Source organism: Cryptomeria japonica, chromosome 7 (genome assembly GCF_030272615.1).
Source record: "Cryptomeria japonica chromosome 7, Sugi_1.0, whole genome shotgun sequence".
Lineage (NCBI taxonomy): Eukaryota > Viridiplantae > Streptophyta > Pinopsida > Cupressales > Cupressaceae > Cryptomeria > Cryptomeria japonica.
Genome location: NC_081411.1, coordinates 731,504,623 through 731,526,841, shown reverse-complemented (window position 1 = coordinate 731,526,841; position 22,219 = coordinate 731,504,623). Strand labels below are relative to the sequence as shown.

Here is a 22,219-nt window from a genome sequence, read left to right as displayed (position 1 = left end):
AGGTTCGTTTTTAGATAGATCATTCATAAGAGCAACATAGCTAGTAAATTTATTAGGTCTTTTGCTTTCTCTGAAGGTTCCAGAAGGAGCAGCAAACCTCTGAGCTTCTTCTATTGTTTTGGTGGCCCATAGTGGTCTTTTCTTGAGATTTCTAGGTGAGTTTTCATTTTGATTTTCAGTTTCATCTAGATTCTCGCTCTGATACTCAGGAGTAGGATTTTCATCTAAGTTAGAGGTAGGTACATGGATTTCAGGTTCTATGAAGTTCTGATCTCTTTTGAAAGCTAGGCCCTCTTCAAATATTACATCTCTACTTAGTTCAATATTTCTTTGACCAGGTACATAGATTCTGTAGGCTTTGGAGGTTTCACTATATCCTACAAGTAATCCTCTTTTTCCAGAAGGCTCTAGATTTAGTCTCTTTTCTTTAGGTATATGGATATAGACAGGGCATCCAAATATCCTAAGGTGGCCAATATCGGGCTTAATCTTAGTGAATACTTCTTTAGGAGTTTTGTCCACAAGATGGGAGTGAGGGCACCTGTTCTGTATATATACAGCGGTGTTGGATGCTTCAGCCCAGAGATTTGTGTTAAGACTTTGATCTAGGATCATGGCCTTGGCAGCTTCAACTATGGTCCTATTTTTCCTTTCCGCTACCCCGTTTTGTTTGGGGTTATAAGGTATAGTAAGCTCCCTCTTAATCCCATTATCTCTACAAAATTCTTTAAATGAATTTGATGTGTATTCTCCCCCATTGTCGGTTCTTAGGGTTTTAACTTTGTTTCCTGAGTGGTTTTCAGTTAGTGATTTAAATTCTTTAAATCTAGAGAGGATCTCTTCTGATTCTTTACTTTTCAGAAAGTAGATCCAAGTCTTCCTAGAGTAGTCATCAACAAATATTACATAATACAAGAATCCCCCTAAAGGGGATACGGACATAAGTCCGCATACATCAAAATGAATTAATTCTAAAATTTTGCTAGTTTTCCTAGTACTATTTTGGAATGCACCTTTGATATTCTTACCTAGGGCACATCCTTTGCATGCCCCTGAATGATCTTGCTTTAACTTGGGTAGACCTGTGACAAGGTTTCCCATTGAAGATAAAGCCCTAAAATTCAGATGACCTAATCTTCTATGCCAAACTTCATTTGCATTAGTGGCTTCATGGATTAGGGCTAGATTAGGTTTTGTGCACAGTTCATACAAATAGCCCCGTCTCTGTCCAATGGTCTTTGCCTTCTTGATGGAGGAGTTCTTTGGCCAAGCCAATACTTTGTTGTCCATGAATGCCACTCTGTATCCATTATCTTCTAGTGCCGATATAGAGACTAGATTTCTTTTGATGCCAGGGACATATAGTACTCCTTCAAGCCCTAGGGTTATGTCTATCTTCAATTTAATGGTGCAGGTTCCTACTCCTCTGATTGGATGTGTGGAGTCATCTCCGATGGTTACGTCCTCATCACTCTCCTCTGTCATGGAATCAAGTACTTCTCTAAACCCAGTGATGTGCCTGGATGAACCACTGTCAATCACCCATGAGTTGATTTTGTTAGAAGCTTGACTTGTGAGTGCTAAGTAGAATACGTATTTCTCGGAGTCATCTTCCCCTTTAGTCTTTCATACTTTAACAAATGTAGCATGTTTCTTGGTTCCTTCTGGGCATTTTGCAACGAAGTGTCCGAACTGATCACATCTGTAACATGGAATATGAGATAAGTCCTTCTTTGGAGTGTTCTTGCCTTGACAACCTTTTCTCTTTCTAACTTGCCTTTTCTTGTTTTGCTTGTTGGAGTTGGTGTTTAGAACTTGCAGGTCTTCATCTATATTCTTGTGTTTCATTCCTAATTTGTTCAATCTTGATTCTTCTAGGAGACAATCATCCCTTAATCTTTCAAACTTGGGATATTTGGACCTTGCACTAATGCCTTGGATGAATGTGCTTCATCCACTAGGCAATCCATCTAAAGCAATGAGTGTTAACTCTTTGCTTTGGATCTTGAGTCCAGAGTTGCAAGTTCATCTTTTAGAACTGATATCCGCATAAAGTAGGCATTGATTGTCTCCCCTTTGTTCATGGTGATGTGATTTATTTCTCGTTTTAATGCTAGAGTTCGACTTGCATTTGATATCTCAAATGTGCTTTCAAGAGCTTTGAACATTTTATACGCTGTCTGATATTTTCTTATGATGGGCATTATGTTGTTTCTCACCCCATCAGCTATTATTTTTATTGCCTTTTCATTTCCCTCAATCCATGCCGTTTTGTCAGGTTCATTTTCGAGTTGATCATTTTTGGTTTGAACAAACGAATCCACTTTGTTCTCCTTTAAGATCATTTGAATTCTGAATTTCCAGGTTGAAAAATCATTACCACCTCCGAGTCTATCTTCGAATCTGATAGCACTGGCCATTTGAAGAAATGTGATGTAGTATATAAACTTGTTCTTAAATTTGTTTCACGAAATTAAATAGCCTCAAGTTCGATCAACTTGGCTCTGATACCATGTAAAAGTATTGTAATTTCCAATTTAATGAACAGGTTATATGCAGGATGGTGTATTTTAATTTTGATATTATGACTATGACACTAATATTGCTATCTTTCTTTACTACAGGTTAGGAAGATGAACATGTATTGATTTCAATGTCATCTCCTTTGGTTTGAATGATGTATAAGTAGTAGGATGGCCACGATCAAGTGGCACCTTGATCAGACATGTCTTTTAGACATGTCCGACCAAGATTTCACTTGGTCGTGACCCTTACTAACATTAACCGATCCATAACTAATCAGTGCTACAAACATACCTGTTAATGTATCGGTATCATTGATAATGATAACAGTGCTTATTGACATACCCGATAATGAATCGGTATCATTGTTAATGGTAACAATGCTTATGAACATACCCGATAGTGAATCGGTATCACTGTTAATGATAACAATGCTTATAAACACATCCGATCATGAATCGGTATTTGTTAATTGTTTCAGATATAAAACATACCCGATAATGAATCGGTATCAAAGCATATAATAATGGATCAATATAAAGTAAACAATAACAATTACGGTTAGCATTATATGCTATCGTGTTAATACCCCGATAGCATATTAATGCCGATTCATATATGAATCGACATTAATATGTTGTCGGGTTAGTAGCCCGATAGCATTTAGATTGATGCTTAACATAGTTAAGTAGATCGTCAATCTAATCCATCATTATCCAATATCAATAATTATGATCAATGTTATAGTCTGATAAACATAAAGCATGAATGAGTAAACTAATAATAGAGTAGAGGGTTAGGAGAGTCTTATCTTGCAGAAGCTACTAGTGCATTAACAGTTTCTACGTACAAATATTTGTGTTATGTGTTGTGGATGTTGTTGTCTTTCTGTTCATGCATTAATCTTTACCGGTAGTGCAATTAACTGATAAAATTGTCTACCGGCATAAAGTTTGGTTTACCGGCATTAAGCATTAAGTTTTGGTTGAATTTATTGGACAACTAATTCACTCCCCCCCCCCGTCTCTCAGTTGTCTCCGGGACCAAACATTTTCCACATTAATCCTATGATGAAAGTGTTGCAAGTGGTCAGATCGAATATAATTTCAGCAGCATAATGACTTGTAAACAACACTTAGAAAAAGAGCTGGAATAGAAAATGAAAAGAGAAGAAATACAAGTACATAACGTAAAATTAGAGACGAATATATCTTGGGAAAATCCTCTAGGTAAAAATACCAGCCTTTAATGCACCACTTGTCAGATTAACATCAAAAAATGTTTACATTACAATGATAATTTTATCTTATTCTGTACAAGAGAAAATCACCATCTCTATGACAGTCTCTTCAATCTGTGATCTATCTAGCAGCATCTTAATGCTCTGGAAACTTACCACAAACACATGCAACTATACATCCATTGCCATATCAGAATGTCACAACATAGAGCAAAAAGAGATCAGCACTTTTCAGTCTTGGAGGGAATCTGACAGCATTTTGGCAACATAATGTGATGTCCCCATCCTTTGCATACATCAATCTATGAATAAGCACATATGGGATCAAGAGAAAAAAGAAAGCAGTGATCCTATAATGGAAAATAGTCTTATATATAAGACTTCACAATTTTCCCATTCAACATCATCATCAAGACAACATGGAGTAGGTATGATCCATACTGAAGCAGTGACCATAATGCTGTAGTAATCATGGAGATCCTTTATTCAAATCCCTCTTCATCATGAAGGCCGCATGTATGAATGACATACCGATCATATAAGGAGATCACTTCATAACATTATAACATACATTCTTCATTACCGTTGTATCAATGACCATAAACACAATCGGCGCCAAGGCTACCAAGAGCAATGCATGCTGTTAAAGAAGGGCATGCCTCCTTGAAGACCAGTAAATAACAGTCAGCCAGCCCACTGGAATCATCAACACTTAGTATCAATTGAAAAGAGTTGTCAAACAATACTGATTAAAGACTTATCAAATCCATCGACTGGTTAATCAAGTAAATGACTATATTAATCAAGTAACAACTGATTACAATGGGGTGCAATTAATCATAAATAATCAATGCTCATCTATCATCACGTTCAAATCATCTAAACGATTATTTGATAGCGACTTGGAATGATTATTGCTAAATAGTGATTATGAAAACAAACCAATTTGTCATGAGGAGATGCAAATTGCTTATGGAGAAGCATATTTAAGAAAAGACATATCTCTTAGAAGGAAACCCTTCCATCGTGAAAGATACATAATGGAGTTCGAAACCATTCAATCAATCATCATCGGACATCTTTATTTCTTATTCATCCTTTGTGGATTCACCCACCTGGAGCAAGTAGCGTTTGGCTTTTGGATGCACATCTACCAGTGAGATATATTAGACACAGTGCCCATCAGATTTGCTACAAGTCACAAGATAAAACGGGCAACCATCCATATCTGAAGATCATATAGAATCGCTACATCTCCATACATACCAGGCAAGCATTCATAGATTGAAGGTCTTATCGGACCAATAGAATATACCATTGCATACATTAACAGTCTTGATCAGAAACAGCAAACTGAGCAGCGTAGTTTACACTGTCATATCCCCCACATTATGCCCCTTACAACTGATATTACCAAGTGTCCTAGAGAATATTCCATCCCACATGTGCATCCAACTACTAGAGATCCATCTCATTCCATGATCTTTGGAGACATGCGTAGAACAACACTTCAACATTATAACCCTAGCTCAGATTATAATATTGCTCTACTAGAATTTTCAAGGTGAATAGCACACTTGATCCTAACGGAGGGTTGGAAGGGCAACTTTGAAATCCACCTACTCCCAATATATCAAAGGAATATGCACAAGGGTTGAGTTACCAGTATAATAGGATAAAAATATTGTGTGTTCTGCTTATCTGAATTTGAATGCAATCCCTTCGCTCACTCAAGAACCCTCTATTAAAAACCCTAAGAAGCAGACACGGCTCAGGAATGCAGAAACAGTAATTGCTCTTAAAGGAGAAGATGAACAAAAACAGTTGATGGTGGTGAATTTCACTTTTGTAGGTGGATCTTGGAGCAAAAACTATTGAAGGAGACATACATATACTGCAATTTGCCTTAGGCACAATAAAAGACTGATTCAAGAAAGATGATGAGGATAAGCCAGCAGCAAAGGCCTAGAGCAGATATTTGCAAAGGTACTACGAACTCCTGCTCAAGCTTTTGCTAGAAATAACTCGTCCTCAGGGATCATCTTCAAGTAAACCAAGCAGAAGTGGAGTGCAAAGGAACAGTATTGTGATGTAAGCAAAAGTCACACAGAGTCTGGATTAGTAAACTATATGAAAAAGAGCTATGCACCATTAATGTATCCTGCATAATTTTAAATAAATTAAGGATGGCAAGAGACTCAATCAGGGAGTTGAAGCATCAAATGTTGGATAACACCACCACCTACAATGATTTCTGATCATATCTTCACAATATGTCAACCGTGGACTCTAAGGAGCTGATCAAGTTAGTATTTCTTAAGAGTGATAAAGAGGATCATGTATTTCAATTAATAGAGATGTTTAAATTCACTATCGACAAAAAGATGAAACTTACGATGCTGAAGACAACATTGAGTATTTCTATACCATGCTTGAGTTATGACAATGGCATAAAAGAAAATGATATATCTCATAGTCACTAGGAGACGGGGGTACTTGGAGACGCCAAAGATTGGTACTGGTAACGGTACGGCTAATTTTCAAAAATAGAAGACGGGGGTATTTGGAGATGCCATTTTTTTTAATATAATTTAATAGTTTCCTGAAAATATCATGACATAGAACTTTGAAAACAAGAACAGTAAATCAGTCATACAAGAATAGTAAATGGTAAAGGCAATTTCTCTTTAGACCATTACAATGACAGGAAATCAGTCATACAACTGTTTATGCCCCTCTCAAAAAGTCTACAATGTCAGTTGATCTGATCATTATAACTGTGCATGGATTTTTGTATCAACCTAAATATCAGCATGAAACATTATGCTGACTGATTTTATTTATTTGCTTCATGTTTTGCCCTAAATTTTCTAGTGGGAGATGTCAACTTCTAGTCAGGAGACTTTGGAGACGGCAGCCAAAAGAACCCTGTGTGTCGGGATGTTTCCAGGGATGTCTCTAGTATTGGAGATGCATCTCCATCTATGTCAATTTCTGTCTCTAGTATTGGAGATGCATCTTTGTCTACGTCAATTTTGGTTGAGAGACTTTGTTTGCTGGTACAACTGGTAAATTAAGTACAGGAAATAATAATGTACATGACAATGCATACCAGACACGACATAAAATATATCTTTATTCGCACATTCAATTATTACAGAGAAGAGACCAAAGATGGTCAGCCAAGGATTGCACTAGATCCGATAATACCATCCCCCTCCTTGATAGTACACAACATATTTAAAGGACCCGACGGTTGCCGAGAGGTACACAACTGTCAACCAACCGACACATAACCACTCGAGACTGACAACCCACTCAATACAATTAATTAATACCTTGTTGGATAACAAATATTATCAAACATAACAATAGGCAATTTATGCTTACAACATCATCCCCCCAAAAGAAAAAAGTTGTCTTCCAGACGACAAGCAAACATCAAGTAATATTCGGGAAGACTAACGACAAACGACGACTTTGATGGGACAACCTCAACTTGTAGTGTACCTGCCAAATCAAATGGGGGTTTGGGGCAACGCCCCCCAACGGGATCAAGGGGCAGCGCCCCTTGCGGGCATCTGGGGGCAGTGCCCCCAGCAGGGTCGAGGGGCAACGCCCCTCGCAGGGTCTCAAGGCAACGCGCTCCCTATCACGGTACAGGGCGGGGTCGAGGGGTAGCGCCCCTACCGCCAACACCAAATTACAACCTTCAAACCCATAGGGAACTCCATGGCATGCATCAATTTTCTGCTTTCTTAAGACGTCAGGGACAAGGCCAAAGAAGTCAAAATTTTGATCAAGGTGCATTCTCCCGTACAGGAATTGTGTTTTCTGAATTGTTCTTTCATACAGACTTGTGCTTCTCTCTTGGTTGTATGATGCATAGGTGTGTGGCTTGAGACTCCCTTCATCCAACTCAAAGTTGATGCCTTCGAGTTTTTGATATATTGCTTCCTTGACCGTACGGTATTCCTCCCATGGTCCGTACAGATTTCTCTTGGTTGTTGTACGGCCTCCGCCTTTGGTTTTCGTACCTGTAGCATGGTCGAACGACCTCTCTCTGATTGCATCCTTGTAAACCGTACAATGCCTCATGCACGATGTTCGTACGATTTCCATGTATGTCGTACAATGCCTCATGTGCCATATCCGTCGTACGGTTTCACCGTACACCGTACCCTTTTCTCTATGTAGTTTATGTCGTACGCCATACGGGTCGAATGAATGGACTATGCCGTACGGAATGGTTGGATGAGCTACGCTGTATGGGTTGATTGAACTAGGTACGTCGTACGGGTGAGCTACGTCGTACGGAATGGTGCTTTGTCGCACGCCGTACAGACTCCTCGCCTTGCCGTACGGAATGGTGTTATGCACCCGTGTGTCGATCGTACTAGTTGACCGTACGTCATATGACATTTCTGCTTCTTCACCTGCACCGTACGGATTCAACTTCTCCTGTGGCTGGATGGGAATGTTCCTTCTCTCTCTCAATTTTGTTCTGCTGTCAAATCTGCTTCCTCGGCTCTCCCTTGACCGTACGGATCTCTAGCACTCGACTTCTCTAGTTTGTACGGTGTAGCTAGGGCTTTTAGCTTCGTGTGGTAACCTCATCATGTTGACGCAACTTGGACCCTCAGAAGCCAACTTGCTCGTATGGTCTAAACCGTATGGCTGAATTGCTTTTGGCTGATGTGAACCGTTTAGCGTATAGTATTAACTTCTTAGGGGCATATCCACCAGGCTCTACAACATCCAATTTCAGATCCTCGCCCTGTGAATCTTATTCGTCACCTTAGATACTTCCCCAATATTTGGTAGAAGCTTTCAGTTTTGATATATTGTTAGCTTCTACCATTGATTGTTAAGTGTTAACAATCTTGCTTGAGAGCATTGTATTCAAATTTTGTTCCTTCAATAAAGGTTGATTTTTGGTGTGGCTAGGTTTTTTCACCCTCAAGTGGAGGATTTTCCTATGATAAAATTTTATGTATCTTGTTCTTGTGACATTTGCTAAGTTTCAGATTTATGTGTCTTATGTTTCTGGTTCTAATTTTAACATGGTATCAGAGCCAGGTTTGAGGTCGTCTCCCTCACAGGAGGCCTCGGGATTCTGGGAAGGTTGCTTGTTCATTGTTTGGTGTTATATGGACTATGTTTTTCTAAAGACAATGCCATTCTCGAAGCTACGACTTCATTTCTTCCTGTTTCGGATTTCTTTGCGTGTGCAACGGGATCTGCCTTCTGCTCAAGCCTGTGACTTAGCCTCAAGCCGCCTTGAGTAGAGGAAGCTACAACATTATTCCGAAGAGAATGGACACGATGCTCCAGATTCATCTGAGCAAGATCTGCCTGTCACTATCCACTGCAATGTCGTGAAACTTGTTGGCAGAAGGTTGAGGAGATAGAGGGTATTGCATTGCGTGAAGTCCACATTATTGTTTTGGAGGGTCAAGATCACGTCTTCTTTGTGTTGCTCTTATTTGAGCATTGTTTGGGCTATCATTATGTTACATATTGCTAGAGGTTGATCACTCTATTGATGGGAGATTTGGAATTGGGGTATACTTCAACATACCTCTTGATCGCTACAACACTGAAGATATTGAAATTGAGACAAGAGGGCTCTCCCAGTGAGAGGGAGCAAACTTCGAGGAGATTTTTTTTCTAATCTGAGGATGGTCATATTCCAAGGATCATGGTCTTTTCAGCTTTGGAGGGAGCCTGACTTTTCAGCTTTAGAGGGAGCTTGACATTTCAGTTTTAGAGGGAGCCTGACATTTCAAAGGGAGCCTAACATCTAGCTTCAGAAGGAGCCTATTATTTCATTAGAGGCAACCTTGGACGAGGAGGTCAAAAGGTTGATATCAAGTTCAGAGGGAGCCATGTTCATGAAGATTTGGTTAATGCATTTTTCTCTGTGATGGATAAATTTGAGGTGAAAGCTCTTGTAATGCATTTTTCTCTATGATGGAGAAATTTGAGGTGCAAGCCCCTTGTTAATGCATTCTTCTCTACGAGAGAAGTTTGAGGTGCAAGCCCTTGTTAATGCATTCTTCTTTGCAAGAGAAGTTTGAGGTGAAAGCCCTTGTTCCACCCTCTGGGAGTAGCCATGGTGGAAGTCATGTTGAGAGACTCCATAAGAACATCACGTTGAGTGACTCTGTGATGAGAGCTTGTGTTTATTTCACACATGGGAGTAGCCATGGTGAACACCATGTTGAGTGAATCCATGATGCTATCACGTTGAGAGAATCCGTGATAAAGTGTAGCCATTGTGTTTGTCATGTTGAGAGACTCCATGACTTGAATATTTGTAAATGATATCTCCTTTGCTAAGAGGGAGTGTTAATGTTAATAGCTGCAGGAGATTTCATTATACTTGCGATGATGTAAAATCTCCTTGTTGTTGCTTTCTTGTCGATGGTAGAGTATGTAACGACATTCAATGCGATGGTGTATTCGGCTCCTGTTGGTGGCAGAATATGTAACGACATTCAATGTAACTGCCGCTTTGGGTTTTGCATGTATGAAGTGTTGGCCCTTTGTCTTCCTCCATCTTAGAGATGTTTCAAGCCTGGCCTTTAAAAAAGGCATGTTGCTGTTTGTGTTGGTGTATCAAGATTCACAAGAGAGAGCCTATTATATGTGATCACTTAAGCTGAGAGTTTTGTATCTTCTTCTTCTACTATTTTGTATATTTTGTAGAAGCTTTCAATCTTGCTTGAGAGCATTGTATTCAATTTTTATTTTTTTTAAAGCAAAAGGCTTGAGCCTATAATATATTAATATTAAGGTATAAAATATACCAAGAGATGCTAAGAGTATGATTACAAAGAGAAAAGGAGGGGAGATCACTCTCTATAGAGCTATCGAATACAAAATGAAAGCCAAAAGAGTAAAACTTCGAAGACTAACTATCGGGCCAGAGCCAACCCACTATCTTGTAGAGAAATACAGAGCAAATAAATCTCAGTTTAGATGCCTCAGCTTCAACCTTTGCAACCATATCCCTCTTAGTGAGGTTTCCAAGAGAGATGATCTGTAATTCCGCTGCAGCAAGCTTACGTGCAAGTTCTCTTTTTTGGTGCTGAACTTCCATGTTTACACGGCGTAGTTCGACAACTTCAACTTCCAATTCATTCAAATGATTTTCCCTATATTGTTGCAGGTTATCTTCTTTTGCATGCCTAGACTCTGTAAGAAGCTGATTTTGAAGCTCTCTGATCTTGACTCTTGCTTCCACAATCTCCTTCATTAGAATGGGATAATGGGCTAACTCTTGAGACATTTTCATTTTCTTTGCTTCCAACTGACTTATTTTGTCACCAAAGCTTTTAGCTTCAGTCCTTTGTATGTTTAACTCTCTTTAGGAATCTTATTCACTACTTCATTTACCCCCTTATATTCAAGAAGTTCATTTTGAAGCTTTGCCTCACTTTCCCGTAGTTCTTGTACTAATGCTCTCAGCTGATCTAACTTGGTCGAATTGGTGTCTTTTGTCAAACTGCATTCAAAATCATGTGGATACACTTGAGAAGCTTATGGAGCCAGGGGAAAATCACCCATTAAAGAGCGCTTCACATGAGAACAATTATCACTGCTTGAAAACTTAGAGCTCTTCTAGGAGGTGGCTAACAATGGTTTGTGATTCAATGCAAAGTCCTCAGGAATATCTAGATAGGGAACTGAAGGACCATTCTGGACACCCTTTGCAGTCTCTACTTTCCCAAATACCAACGAGGCATGATCTCCTTTCTTATTAGCTTCATTTGGCTTTAATCTGTTCTTTTTATCTTTTCCAACCCCATTTGTCGTTTGAGACACTAGCACTCCATTGTCTCTGGGCCTGAGAGCAGTGTTACCATTCCTATTTCTTTGGTCTGGCAATTTGGAAGTGTCTCTCAGCTTGATGTCACTCGCAAACTCTTCTTTCATCTTGAAGTCAAGTATATCACCACCTGACAACTGTAACGAGTGAAAATCATACAGCCCCTCTAGAAGATAAGTCCTGGTTGGTAATTTCCATGCATATCAAGCCCAACACATACAAGAATATCATACCTTGTTATCTCATTTACCCTGTTCTCATGCAGCTACTGCACTTATTTCTCCGAAATTATCCCAGCTTCATGGAGGCCATCTGTTAAATGGGAATTTCTGAGTCACCGACATGATTTGCTGCAGATCTCGTTGGGGTCTTCCCACATCACAGAATAGGAGCCTGTGACAAAGCGTTCGAACACTGTGAACTACAATATATGCCTCTGTTAAATGCAAATGTATGACCCATGAGCTTTGTGATTGTACTTTCTTCAAACTGCACTATGAACCGATCCATAACCATTTGTACAAACACCGCTTATTCACACTTTCCGCACCAATGCTCACCACCCAATGTAGATACACATTGTGTATATACACCTCATATCCTGCATTTCAGAGACAATTTCCATTTATGTGGTTCTTAAACACGTTGAATACAAGCCATTGAAAAGTGATTCCAAAATGAAAAGTGTGGGCAATGACATAGTTCCAAGAAGACCCACAGAATATGAACTTGAAACACTTGGGAACCCGATCATGATTGCGAGCTTGATCAACCCCATATGTCAACCATTTCAAAAAACCCTCGACTGAGTGTAAGTGTGCTGACGGTTGAGTAGAGGAAACCATATAAGCAGGAGTTGAGCATGAGAGATCTGGAAATGGTTTCTGGATTGACACATGAGGCATCAAAAACCTGAGAGATAATTTCAATAACTCTTTTGTAGCTTTCCATCTTTCGAGCTTAGTGATAAAAAAATACTGCAACAGAACAAAAGCTTTGGAATTCAGCATGGTGGTTGGAGGACTAGGTACCTGTAGCAAACTCCTTTGAAGAAGCAATGTCTGCCGAGAGTGGGAAGGAAGATGGATACCCATGTGGGTCAACCAAAGCATATGAAGAGAGCTCCCAAGATGCACCAAACTTTAGCATCCCCCAAGTGAATAAAGGCTCCCCAATGTACGCTCTGTTAGTGAAAATCCAGGAATAAAATGGTTCTGCCGAATTATACCTCAGAGGTTGAGACCATTAGAAAAGGAGAGAAGTAGCGACCAAGACATGGAGTGTTGAAGCACTTCCACTCTGATCAAGAACCCTCCCAGACACGGGTCCCACAAAACATAACCATATCCACCGTAGCCACAATTGAAGCCCTGTTTAAATTCATAACTCTGTCTTATCCTTCCATGCTGGTTGCTCTAAGAATGCATTACCTGCATCTAATAATTACTGAAGTGATCTCTCTAATGTCATTCATGTTATTATTTTTACTGCACAGGATTTGTGATTTTCTAAATCCTCCACAACATTTGAAGCGACTGTTCGAGCCAACTAATTTTGGCCGACTGAGCACATCTTGTTCTAGATCCATCATTTCAGGTTACAATCTGTAACTACACACATCTCAACCTGCTGAAGTGGTATGCCATGACATGCATATGTGTTTGATGTAAGCTCTGTAGTAATCCAACCTACATTTTTCCCACCTTTGCACTAGCAACAAAAAAGTTAGTTATAAAAAATTATTTTACCACCAGACCCTGTCTGTTTCCAATTGATTCTTCAATATTGTGTGCTCATTTATCTCTTTTGGGGACAAAAGTGTTCTTCCCGACTCCTTATCACATCCCATATTTGTTAGGATGTCTGCCATTGAATTTGCTTCTTTGTAGCAGTGATCTATCTGTTCATTCCAATAGCTAAATTAATGCCCAGTAAGAGGCCCTTGCCTCCGCTAAATTGTTAGTGCTATCTAGGATCCTTTCATAGCCTGCTATTAATGCGTGTCCTTCTTGGTCTCTGATGACACATCCGATCCCTGAAACACTTGGGTTTCCTTGTGATGCTCCATCAAAATTTAGTTTTAGACAATTTAAATTTGGAAGATTCCATCTTATTTCCTTTCCGTCAACTTTGATTTTTGCTTTACACATTAAGCTTCCCTTGAATGGAAGCGTAATTTGTTTCCACTTTTTTAGAATGTTGTCATCCCATGATGCAAAGGATGAATTTGTTTTTTTAATCCTTGATGTATAAGCATTCTCTGACTCCGAGATAGATACCTCTATTTTGTTCATGATGACATCGATCTTATTATGTTTTTTTCTGAAAATGCGTCTATTTCTTTCCCACCAAATGTTCCATATAAGCATTGTTGGAGCCACTTCCCAAATGACTGCAAAAAAGGATTCTTTATAATTTCTAGGCCAAGCTTCAAAGACCTCAGAAATGGAAGATTGTAAGGGAGATGACCACTCTAGTTTCTTAAGTAACCAAAACCAGCATACTTGAGCTACTTGGCATTCTAACAGCAGGTGTTCTATTGTTTCCAAGTGTTGGTTACACATTACGCATAGGAAAGGCTGAGTAATTCTGAGAAGGGCTAGCCTTTCATTGGTCAGAATTCTCCCTTAAAGGGCTAGCCATGCGAATGCACCTGCCTTTTGTAATCCACAATCCTTCCAGCAGAAGGAGTATTTCCTTGATGCATGTAGAAGTTCCTGAATGGATAACTCTTTGAACCCCTCCTTGACTGTGTATGCTCCTGTTTTAAAGGGAGTCCAAATGATCTTGTCTTTTGTGTCTTTGTAATAGAACACTCTTTGCTTTAGTTCTGTATCTAGTCTTCTTATCTGTTGAAGAGGGACATGAAGGTGATCAAAATCCTTCCATTTGGCATGATATTTGTCATTAGAGTTGGTGATATTGAAATGATCACTGACTAAGAAACCTCCAATCTGCTTGCATGATGGTTTTTATATCTTCTAATCCTCCAATATTGTCCAATGGCAAATAGTTGTTCCATGAATCTTCCTAGAATCTTGCTGATCTGCCATCATGTAGGATCCAGGATAGTTTTGCAAGCAGAGTTGTTCTACAATTAATTAGGAAATTCCACATCTTGGAACCATTGGGAGGGTCTAACAATGTAAAGATTCTCTCAGGTTCATTGGAATCTAGATATTTGCCTCTGATAATTGTAGCCCAGATCGAGGATGTGTCCTCGCATAATTTCCATACCAACTTTGTACCCAAGGCAATGTTTCTATCTTCAAAATTTGGAATGCCCGCACCCCCATAAATTTTGGGTAAACAGACCTTTTCCCAAGCCAAAAGATGAATTTTGTTTTTCGGATCTCTATTCCCCTTCCAAAGAAAATTCTTAAGGTGAGATTCAAGTTCATCTCTGATCTTTGTTGGCATGGGAAGGACAGTCATAATGTAGTTGGGGATGGAAGTCAAAACAGATTTAATCAATAGGATTCTGCCAGCTAAAGAGAGCCAGTTGTTTTTCCAAGAATCCATTTTATTTTTGATGGAAGAGAGGATTGATTCCCAATGGAGACCCATATTCACCACAAAGAACATAGGGATACCCAGGTATTTACAAGGTAACTTTGCAAGTTTATAACCTAGGGTGTTAACCAACTTGTTTGGAAGTAAAGGAGAGCAATGAAAAAGGAAGACTTTAGAGTTGACTTCAATTACTTTTTGGCTAGAAACTTCTGTTAAGTCTGCAGCACTCTTTTGATTTCCTTAGCTTCTTTGACTGAAGCTTCCCCAAATAGGATTGTGTTATCTGCAAAAAGACAATGTGTGACCACCACTTGTGTGTGGGGGATTAGGATCCCTTTCCAAACCGAAGCCTCACTCCTTGCCGCTATCAATTTGGTCAATGTTTCTGCCATTATGATAAATAGAGAAGGAGATAAAGGATCTCCTTGCCTTACCCCTTGAGAGGATGGGAAGAAAGCAACTGGGCTACCATTCAATAACACTGAAAACTTAGCCCCTGAAATACATGATAGAATCCATTTGCTCCATATTTTTGAGAACCCCAAAGTAGAAAGAACTTGATATAGGAAATTCCAATTTACCCTATCATATGCTTTCAGCATATCAAGTTTGATCATCATTGCTTCGATTTTATTGGTCATGATTGAGTGAATCACTTCATGAACCACTAATGCCCCCTCAGCTGTCTTTCTGCCTGGTACAAAGCCTCCCTGCTGTTTAGATATGATCTTGGGTATAATCTTTGTCAATCTGATTGATGCAGAATTCTGCAAGCTGTGAACTGAATAGCTAAAATGTAATTAATGTACAACCTACGCGAGTTGTTATAATTTTTCTTCTTCGAGACAAGTTTATTCATGACCCACAATTGGTGTTTTATACACGTTAAAAGGTCATGAACATTCTTGACCCTGTATTGTTTTTTAGAGGGATAGGCTCACTGAACAAATTTGCCTTATAGATAGAGGACGAGTTTGTTCTGAAACAAACCTGGCGTGTCTTCTTTCCAAAAAAATGGAGAAGACATGAATCTCCTTGGATCTCCATGCTCCTTGAAGTCCTTTAGAAGCTTTTTCTATTCTGGACACCGGTACAATATGACTCGGTCAATCATGGTTAAGGAAAAAGTATATGTATACTATTTATTTATTTAGGTTTATGAATTGTGGGCTTAATCTGGCCCAGCAGGTTTGATGACAAAGTGGGGCCATCCTCAAACATTCCAAATCTACAAGCCCTATGCCCCAACAGGGGCTTAAAGCCTTAAAGCCTACAAACTCAAGCTCTATGCCCCAACAAGGGCTTAAAAGCTTAAAGCCTGCAAACTCAAGCCCTATACTCCAACAAGGGCTTAAAGCCTGCAAACTCAATGACCTAATACATGCACTTTAATCCGGGCAGCTGAATTTACAACTACACGGTTCAACTATTGCACCACTCTCAAAGGCCAAAAAAAATTGATGAATGCTGCTTCTTATGTCCTTTTTTTTAACAGTACCCTCTAATTTAGGTTAAATGAACTCTAATTGTTGAGTGTATATTTTTTTAAGTATTTTTTCAAATAAAATTGTGTATTTTAATAATATTTATTTAATTAAGTTAGAAGGGCAATTTACACTGATAGTATTACAGGAGCAGGAGCAATTGTGAAAGAAAAACAAAAAATGAATAAGATTTAATTATTTCATATTATATTTTATTTGATTTTAATGAGTGCAACTTTTTATACTTTTAAAGTAAAAAATTTTATTATATGTATATATGTCGCTTATATAGATTAATTTTAAGATATTTATATGCTAGTAATATGTTTAGAACACTTTTTTTTGTGCACATATTTTAAATATAATCCTTGTTTTTTAAGTCTACTTGATACTTTTTAATTCGATTCATTTACATTCATATAGAAACTAGGTAAACTTATAAACTCATTTTATTTATGGTGTAATTAATTAGAAGGATTTTCTTTGTTTTTAGTTGTAGGTTTAGTATTGTAATGTTATTCATGTAGAGTAGTATTTGAAGCAACCTACATTTGATGTTAATGTCTTCAATGTTGGTTTACAGGGATTATTCCAACAAGAACAGAGAAAACCAAAAGTCTTCTACAATCTGCTTGATTGAAAAGAAAATCTTGTTGGCCTCCATTGATATTTATATCTTTTCTATTGCACATTTTCATAGTACTGTTGAAACTACATTGATATAGACCCATGTTTAATTGTTGCAAACATCTATATATGGATACACTACTCTTCAAAATTATAGGTTTTATTATAAATCTCTTATAAATTATGCATTGTTTTCATGTTCTGCATGAACTTGGAAAGATAAATAAATATAGCAACAAAGAAGTCTAATTAGATTGCATCCACAACAATTTAAAGTTATTATGGAAGGTCTTATATAACAACAATTATTAATGAAATGATTGGAGATATAATTAGGTTTAGGCTACTCAAACCAACAATGCTTGACACTTTTCTTTTTGTTGCAAGGTTTTTTTATGTGATAAATAAATCATATAATGATATTTTATCTTTTCAATTTGTAATTGTTTGGTATAATTTGATAAGTGCAACCAAATAAATTTAAGTGGTTCTTAAAAAAGAAGTTGATTGTTTAAACTTGTTTCCAATTTACATTTTGTGTTTTGTGTCCAAAATTGTAATTTTCAAAGATCGATAATTTTCTTTAAGTTTTAAAGTTTAAATTATTTAAATGTATTTATTATTGACTGTGTACAAAATGAACAAGGTTCATGTAGTGTCATGTCCAATTTTTACCTATACTATAAATGCATTAAAAAACATAAATTTGTAATATAATTGTTATTTATACGCTTCAATAAAAAAATATAAGAAAAATGGTTGGAAGATTTCTTTTGAAAATGCTTCTTTCTTTTAATAATATCCTTATTAATTTTGAGAGTAATGATTGAAGACCACTCATTAAGAAAGAGTTGCACCTTCAAGTCAATTGTATTTCTAAATGTATTGGCCTAATTATTTCTTTTTATCTTCCTATATATCACAAGAGAAATTATTTCTTTATCTTCCCAAGTTTTAACTTCCAAGTGTCAGTGTCATAATATTCATTTAAATGAAGTCTAGGAAACACAAACTTTGCAATGAACTTGGGTGGATTGTCAAATAAAAAAGGATTGAAGAGATCATACATGTACAATAATTGACAATTGAAAAGGGTCCATGAATTATTAATATCTTTCAATTTATTTTTTATATTTGAGGTAGAGGACCAATAGTACAAAAGAAGGTACAATGTGTGGTGAAGCGTTGACCATCACAATATCAACAACCATAGGTGCTAAGTCAATGACAAACAAAAAAAATGATTTCAAATATAGTCCCATTGTATACCAAGAGCGATATAAAAGAAGATAGAAACATAATATTCAAGTTATTACCAATAACACTTTTTGTTGCTATCGTTTTCATAGAAATCGACATTATATGTGTCGACAATAGGCTCAACTTCATCTTTAGGACTCAAGTTCCTTAACAATTAGCACAAACTCCATATGCAACTTCTTGTTTCTTCTCATATCCATTGGTTTCTCTTTCACTAGGTTAGACACTTGTTCTTCATTTAATCTTTTAGCACTCGAAGTTGATTCTCATCTGAATTGTTCATGTCCTACAACCAAAAGTGTCCACTTACTACTTCCTTCTTATATGCTAGAGTAGGGTACTCTTTGGGCAAAATCATAAACCTTTCTTTTGGGATCTGCATGATTGTAAACACCTACATTATAATATCAAACAACATGAGCTCATGGTGAAAATCAATAAGATGTGTTTCATTATTATGGAGCAACACCATGTTCCTCGCTTTCTAGATATGTGATAATATTTCACAAGTTAAGAAATAAGAAAAACTTATTAAGGTGAACAGAAATTACTTTTAATGTATATTGGAAGTAGTTTAAAAATCAAATCCCTCCTTGTTATCACAACCCAAAATCGTTCTTGAAAAGGAAGAGCACAACTTGAAAACAAGGGGACAAAAAAAATTGATGTTGAAATGATTCATCAATATTACAAAGGCTACATTGATTAGTCAAAAAAGATCATCTTTGATTAGTACTGTTAAAAACAAGCTTCTTTAGAATCAATAACAATCTAAAACACATTTTCTTAGGTTGACACACAGTTGAACACAAATGCGTAAGAACCAAAGAAGACATTTTAGAGTCAAAGATCCTTATGAGGCTAGCTTCCATTTACTACATAGATTTTATTTCATATCTCTTGCATGTCCACTAGTAAACTATATGGATTTTTTGATGTCATTTTTTTAGCATCGTATTATATTTCAACACAAGGAATTTAACACTAAAGAGTGCCTTAGGAAAAAAGTTGAATATTTGTGTATTTGAAATACCATATTCTTTCTTCAAAAGATCTTAGCTTTTGAGATTGAGCCCACTTAAGATGTTGCCAAAAGTATCAATGCCTTTCAAAGCCCATGATTTAGCAAAGCAACCTTGCAATAGGACCAATGATTTATTCCAATGCGAGTTCCACCTAAGTTCCACCTGTAGGCATCTAAAACTGGTCAATGCTTGCGGTGTCATACTTTAACATGACTATGTGACCATTTTCTAGGGTTTTCACATCGTATTAACATTTCTTCTATGTCGCGTACTTCATCTTATTATTTGTCGATATTTTGTCATTCTTCTGTGTTTCTTGCATTTGTCGCATTTTCAATTAGTTTTTGTCAACATTATCACTATCAATTGCAATCTTTGATCATTATCAATATTATCATGTCAATTGGACATTGTCAACCCTTCTCAATGTTGAATTAGGGTTTTGTCCCGATCAATCATCAATTTATTAATCTCTTAGCAATTTGCGACTGATTTGTCATTTGTCTTTGGTCATTCAACCTTCATCAAGTCGACCTTTTATCAATCTTTGATCGATTTCTCATCGATCTCAATCAATCATCATTTCTCATCAATTTGGATCGATTAGTCATTGGTCCTCATCAATTGGTGTCTATCAAATTCATCCTTGTCAATCTTGATCAATTTATGATTGATCTTTATCAATCAACATTGACACTTCATAAATTGTCCAATTTTGATCATTAAATCATGATCAAATCGACCCTATATCAATTATCTTTTGTGATGACCTAATTATCGTCCTTGCATTTCTAATTCATCTCCTAGGGTTCTATGATTTAATAATTTAATCCTATTTGTCATTTTCCCTGTAGGTTAAATAATTTATTCATTTATCCCAAGTCTTCTTGTCACAATTAAATATTTATTTAATTGGCTAATTATTTTCCCCTCTTTTGTGAATTAATTATTGAATGAAAACTTATTACTGAATTCACCTAATTTTTAATTTCATCACTTTCTAATTCCCTAATTTATAATTCATCATTTCCACCTAATTTCCTAATTGCTAAATCCTAATTTCCAACTCATTATCTCTCTCAAGTGGCTCCTATTTTTGTGCTTTAATTTGGAAGCATGTTTCCTTATTCGTCATGCGTTTGGATATGGCATCTTATCCTAACATTAGATTTGATGGCTAGTCTTATCCTCTTGCATTGAAAGTGTGCAATGACATTTCTTTCTAAATTTGATTTTTCCCATTTTTGAATCCAATTGCATCTAATATCGATTCCTTGCTAATTGTTGTCCTCTCTCCAGTTTCTCTATAAATTGGATGCATTTCTCATTAGAATCAATCACGCTTCTAGTATCTTCATGTTGTCAAAATCAATCTTGTTTTCATGCTTCACTCTTGCACTTGTAGATGAGATCCACAAATCCACTATTTGGAGGAGAAAGGAGGACAATGGAGAGATATGAAGGAGATGCTTTGCTTCAATGGTTTGCAATTTGATTAGCATTTTATCTTCATAGCTTCATTGCGTGTAATAGGATTAATTTCACTGCAATCTAGTTATTGTGGTTGAGCTAGTTTAGTATTGCTTTGATGCATTCTATTTTCCTATCTATATTTCTTGGTGAACTCGACATGAAGTGCATCTAATTTAATGTTTTTGTGAGATTTTGATCAGATACATATTGTAGAAGACCAAATTTCAGAAGAGCTAATGATGCCTATTGCAGGGCTTAATTGATCAAAGACTTAAACAAACAAATTTCATTTAGTTCTTAATTAGGCTTGGATTAACTTTCAATTTTATGCAACAACTTGTACCTAGATCATAATTAAGCTTGGATTAATATTTCATTTATGCAAGAAATTGTACATACCACCAAATAGATCTATAAGAAAATAATACTTTTTCAGTCTTGGAAAAAGCATCTTTAATTTTTTTTAAAGTTCTTAATACTTTTAAGTCTCCAAATATTGCCAACCACATTTGAGCCAAAAGGAGTTTTTGTTGGAGAAGGCAAGATCTAGAAGCACAAACTAACTTCTACTAGTTAATCAATAACACAAATGTGTGCCTATCATATATCAAATGAGAGTGTGTAAATACAATGAGTAGCCTTACACATATATAGGATAGGTAGATGAGGTAGGAAGGTAGGACTCAATTTATGACTAACCCTCCAAACATGGGACACTTGTGAACTCACTTGACAAATATGTGAGTCAATGTAAAATATAAATGCACTAGGTGTCTCAAAAAAGTGAGGATACATAGATCAACCACAAGAAGTGAGACTAAATCATGAAATAGCCTAAGAAAACTTAAGCTAGGTGTGAATAGGTCAATCCTAGATATAGGTGATTAACTAACTAGGTGGATAAAGACACTATTTACACTAACACCCCCCCTTAAGTGTAACTTAGGAGAAATCCATGTTGATTAGTGCCGACTACTAGGCCATGTTAAATACTCATGTACAAATATCTCATAAAAAAAAAGACAAAGGAGAAAACTTTGTGAGAACAAAAGTCCTCCAAAAAGAGACAATACAAATACAATGAAATGTACAAGTTAAAGAATAAAAAGTGATAGAAGGAAGGACTCGTGATGAGCCCCCAAGGACTATTGCTATCACAATGTACAAGATATGCCTACGCATAGGAGCGAAATGAGAGAGACTAGATAGAGCCCCCTCATAAGGTAATATAACCTGCAAT

The 22,219-nt window shown here is 37.0% G+C and overlaps 1 protein-coding gene across 5 annotated transcripts in view; it reads left to right on the top strand.

Annotated features, from left to right (window-relative positions):
- LOC131074601 (fatty acid amide hydrolase) overlaps positions 1–17,473 on the top strand; it is a 196,577-nt gene extending 179,104 nt beyond the window's left edge. For all 5 annotated transcript variants that reach the window (XM_059207756.1, XM_058011242.2, XM_059207757.1 and 2 more), the window contains one exon: positions 17,178–17,473. In XM_059207756.1, the coding sequence (XP_059063739.1) occupies positions 17,178–17,234 (57 nt within the window). In that variant the 3' untranslated portion in view covers positions 17,235–17,473. The remainder of the gene's footprint in view (positions 1–17,177) is intronic.
- The last annotated feature ends 4,746 nt before the right edge of the window (positions 17,474–22,219 follow it).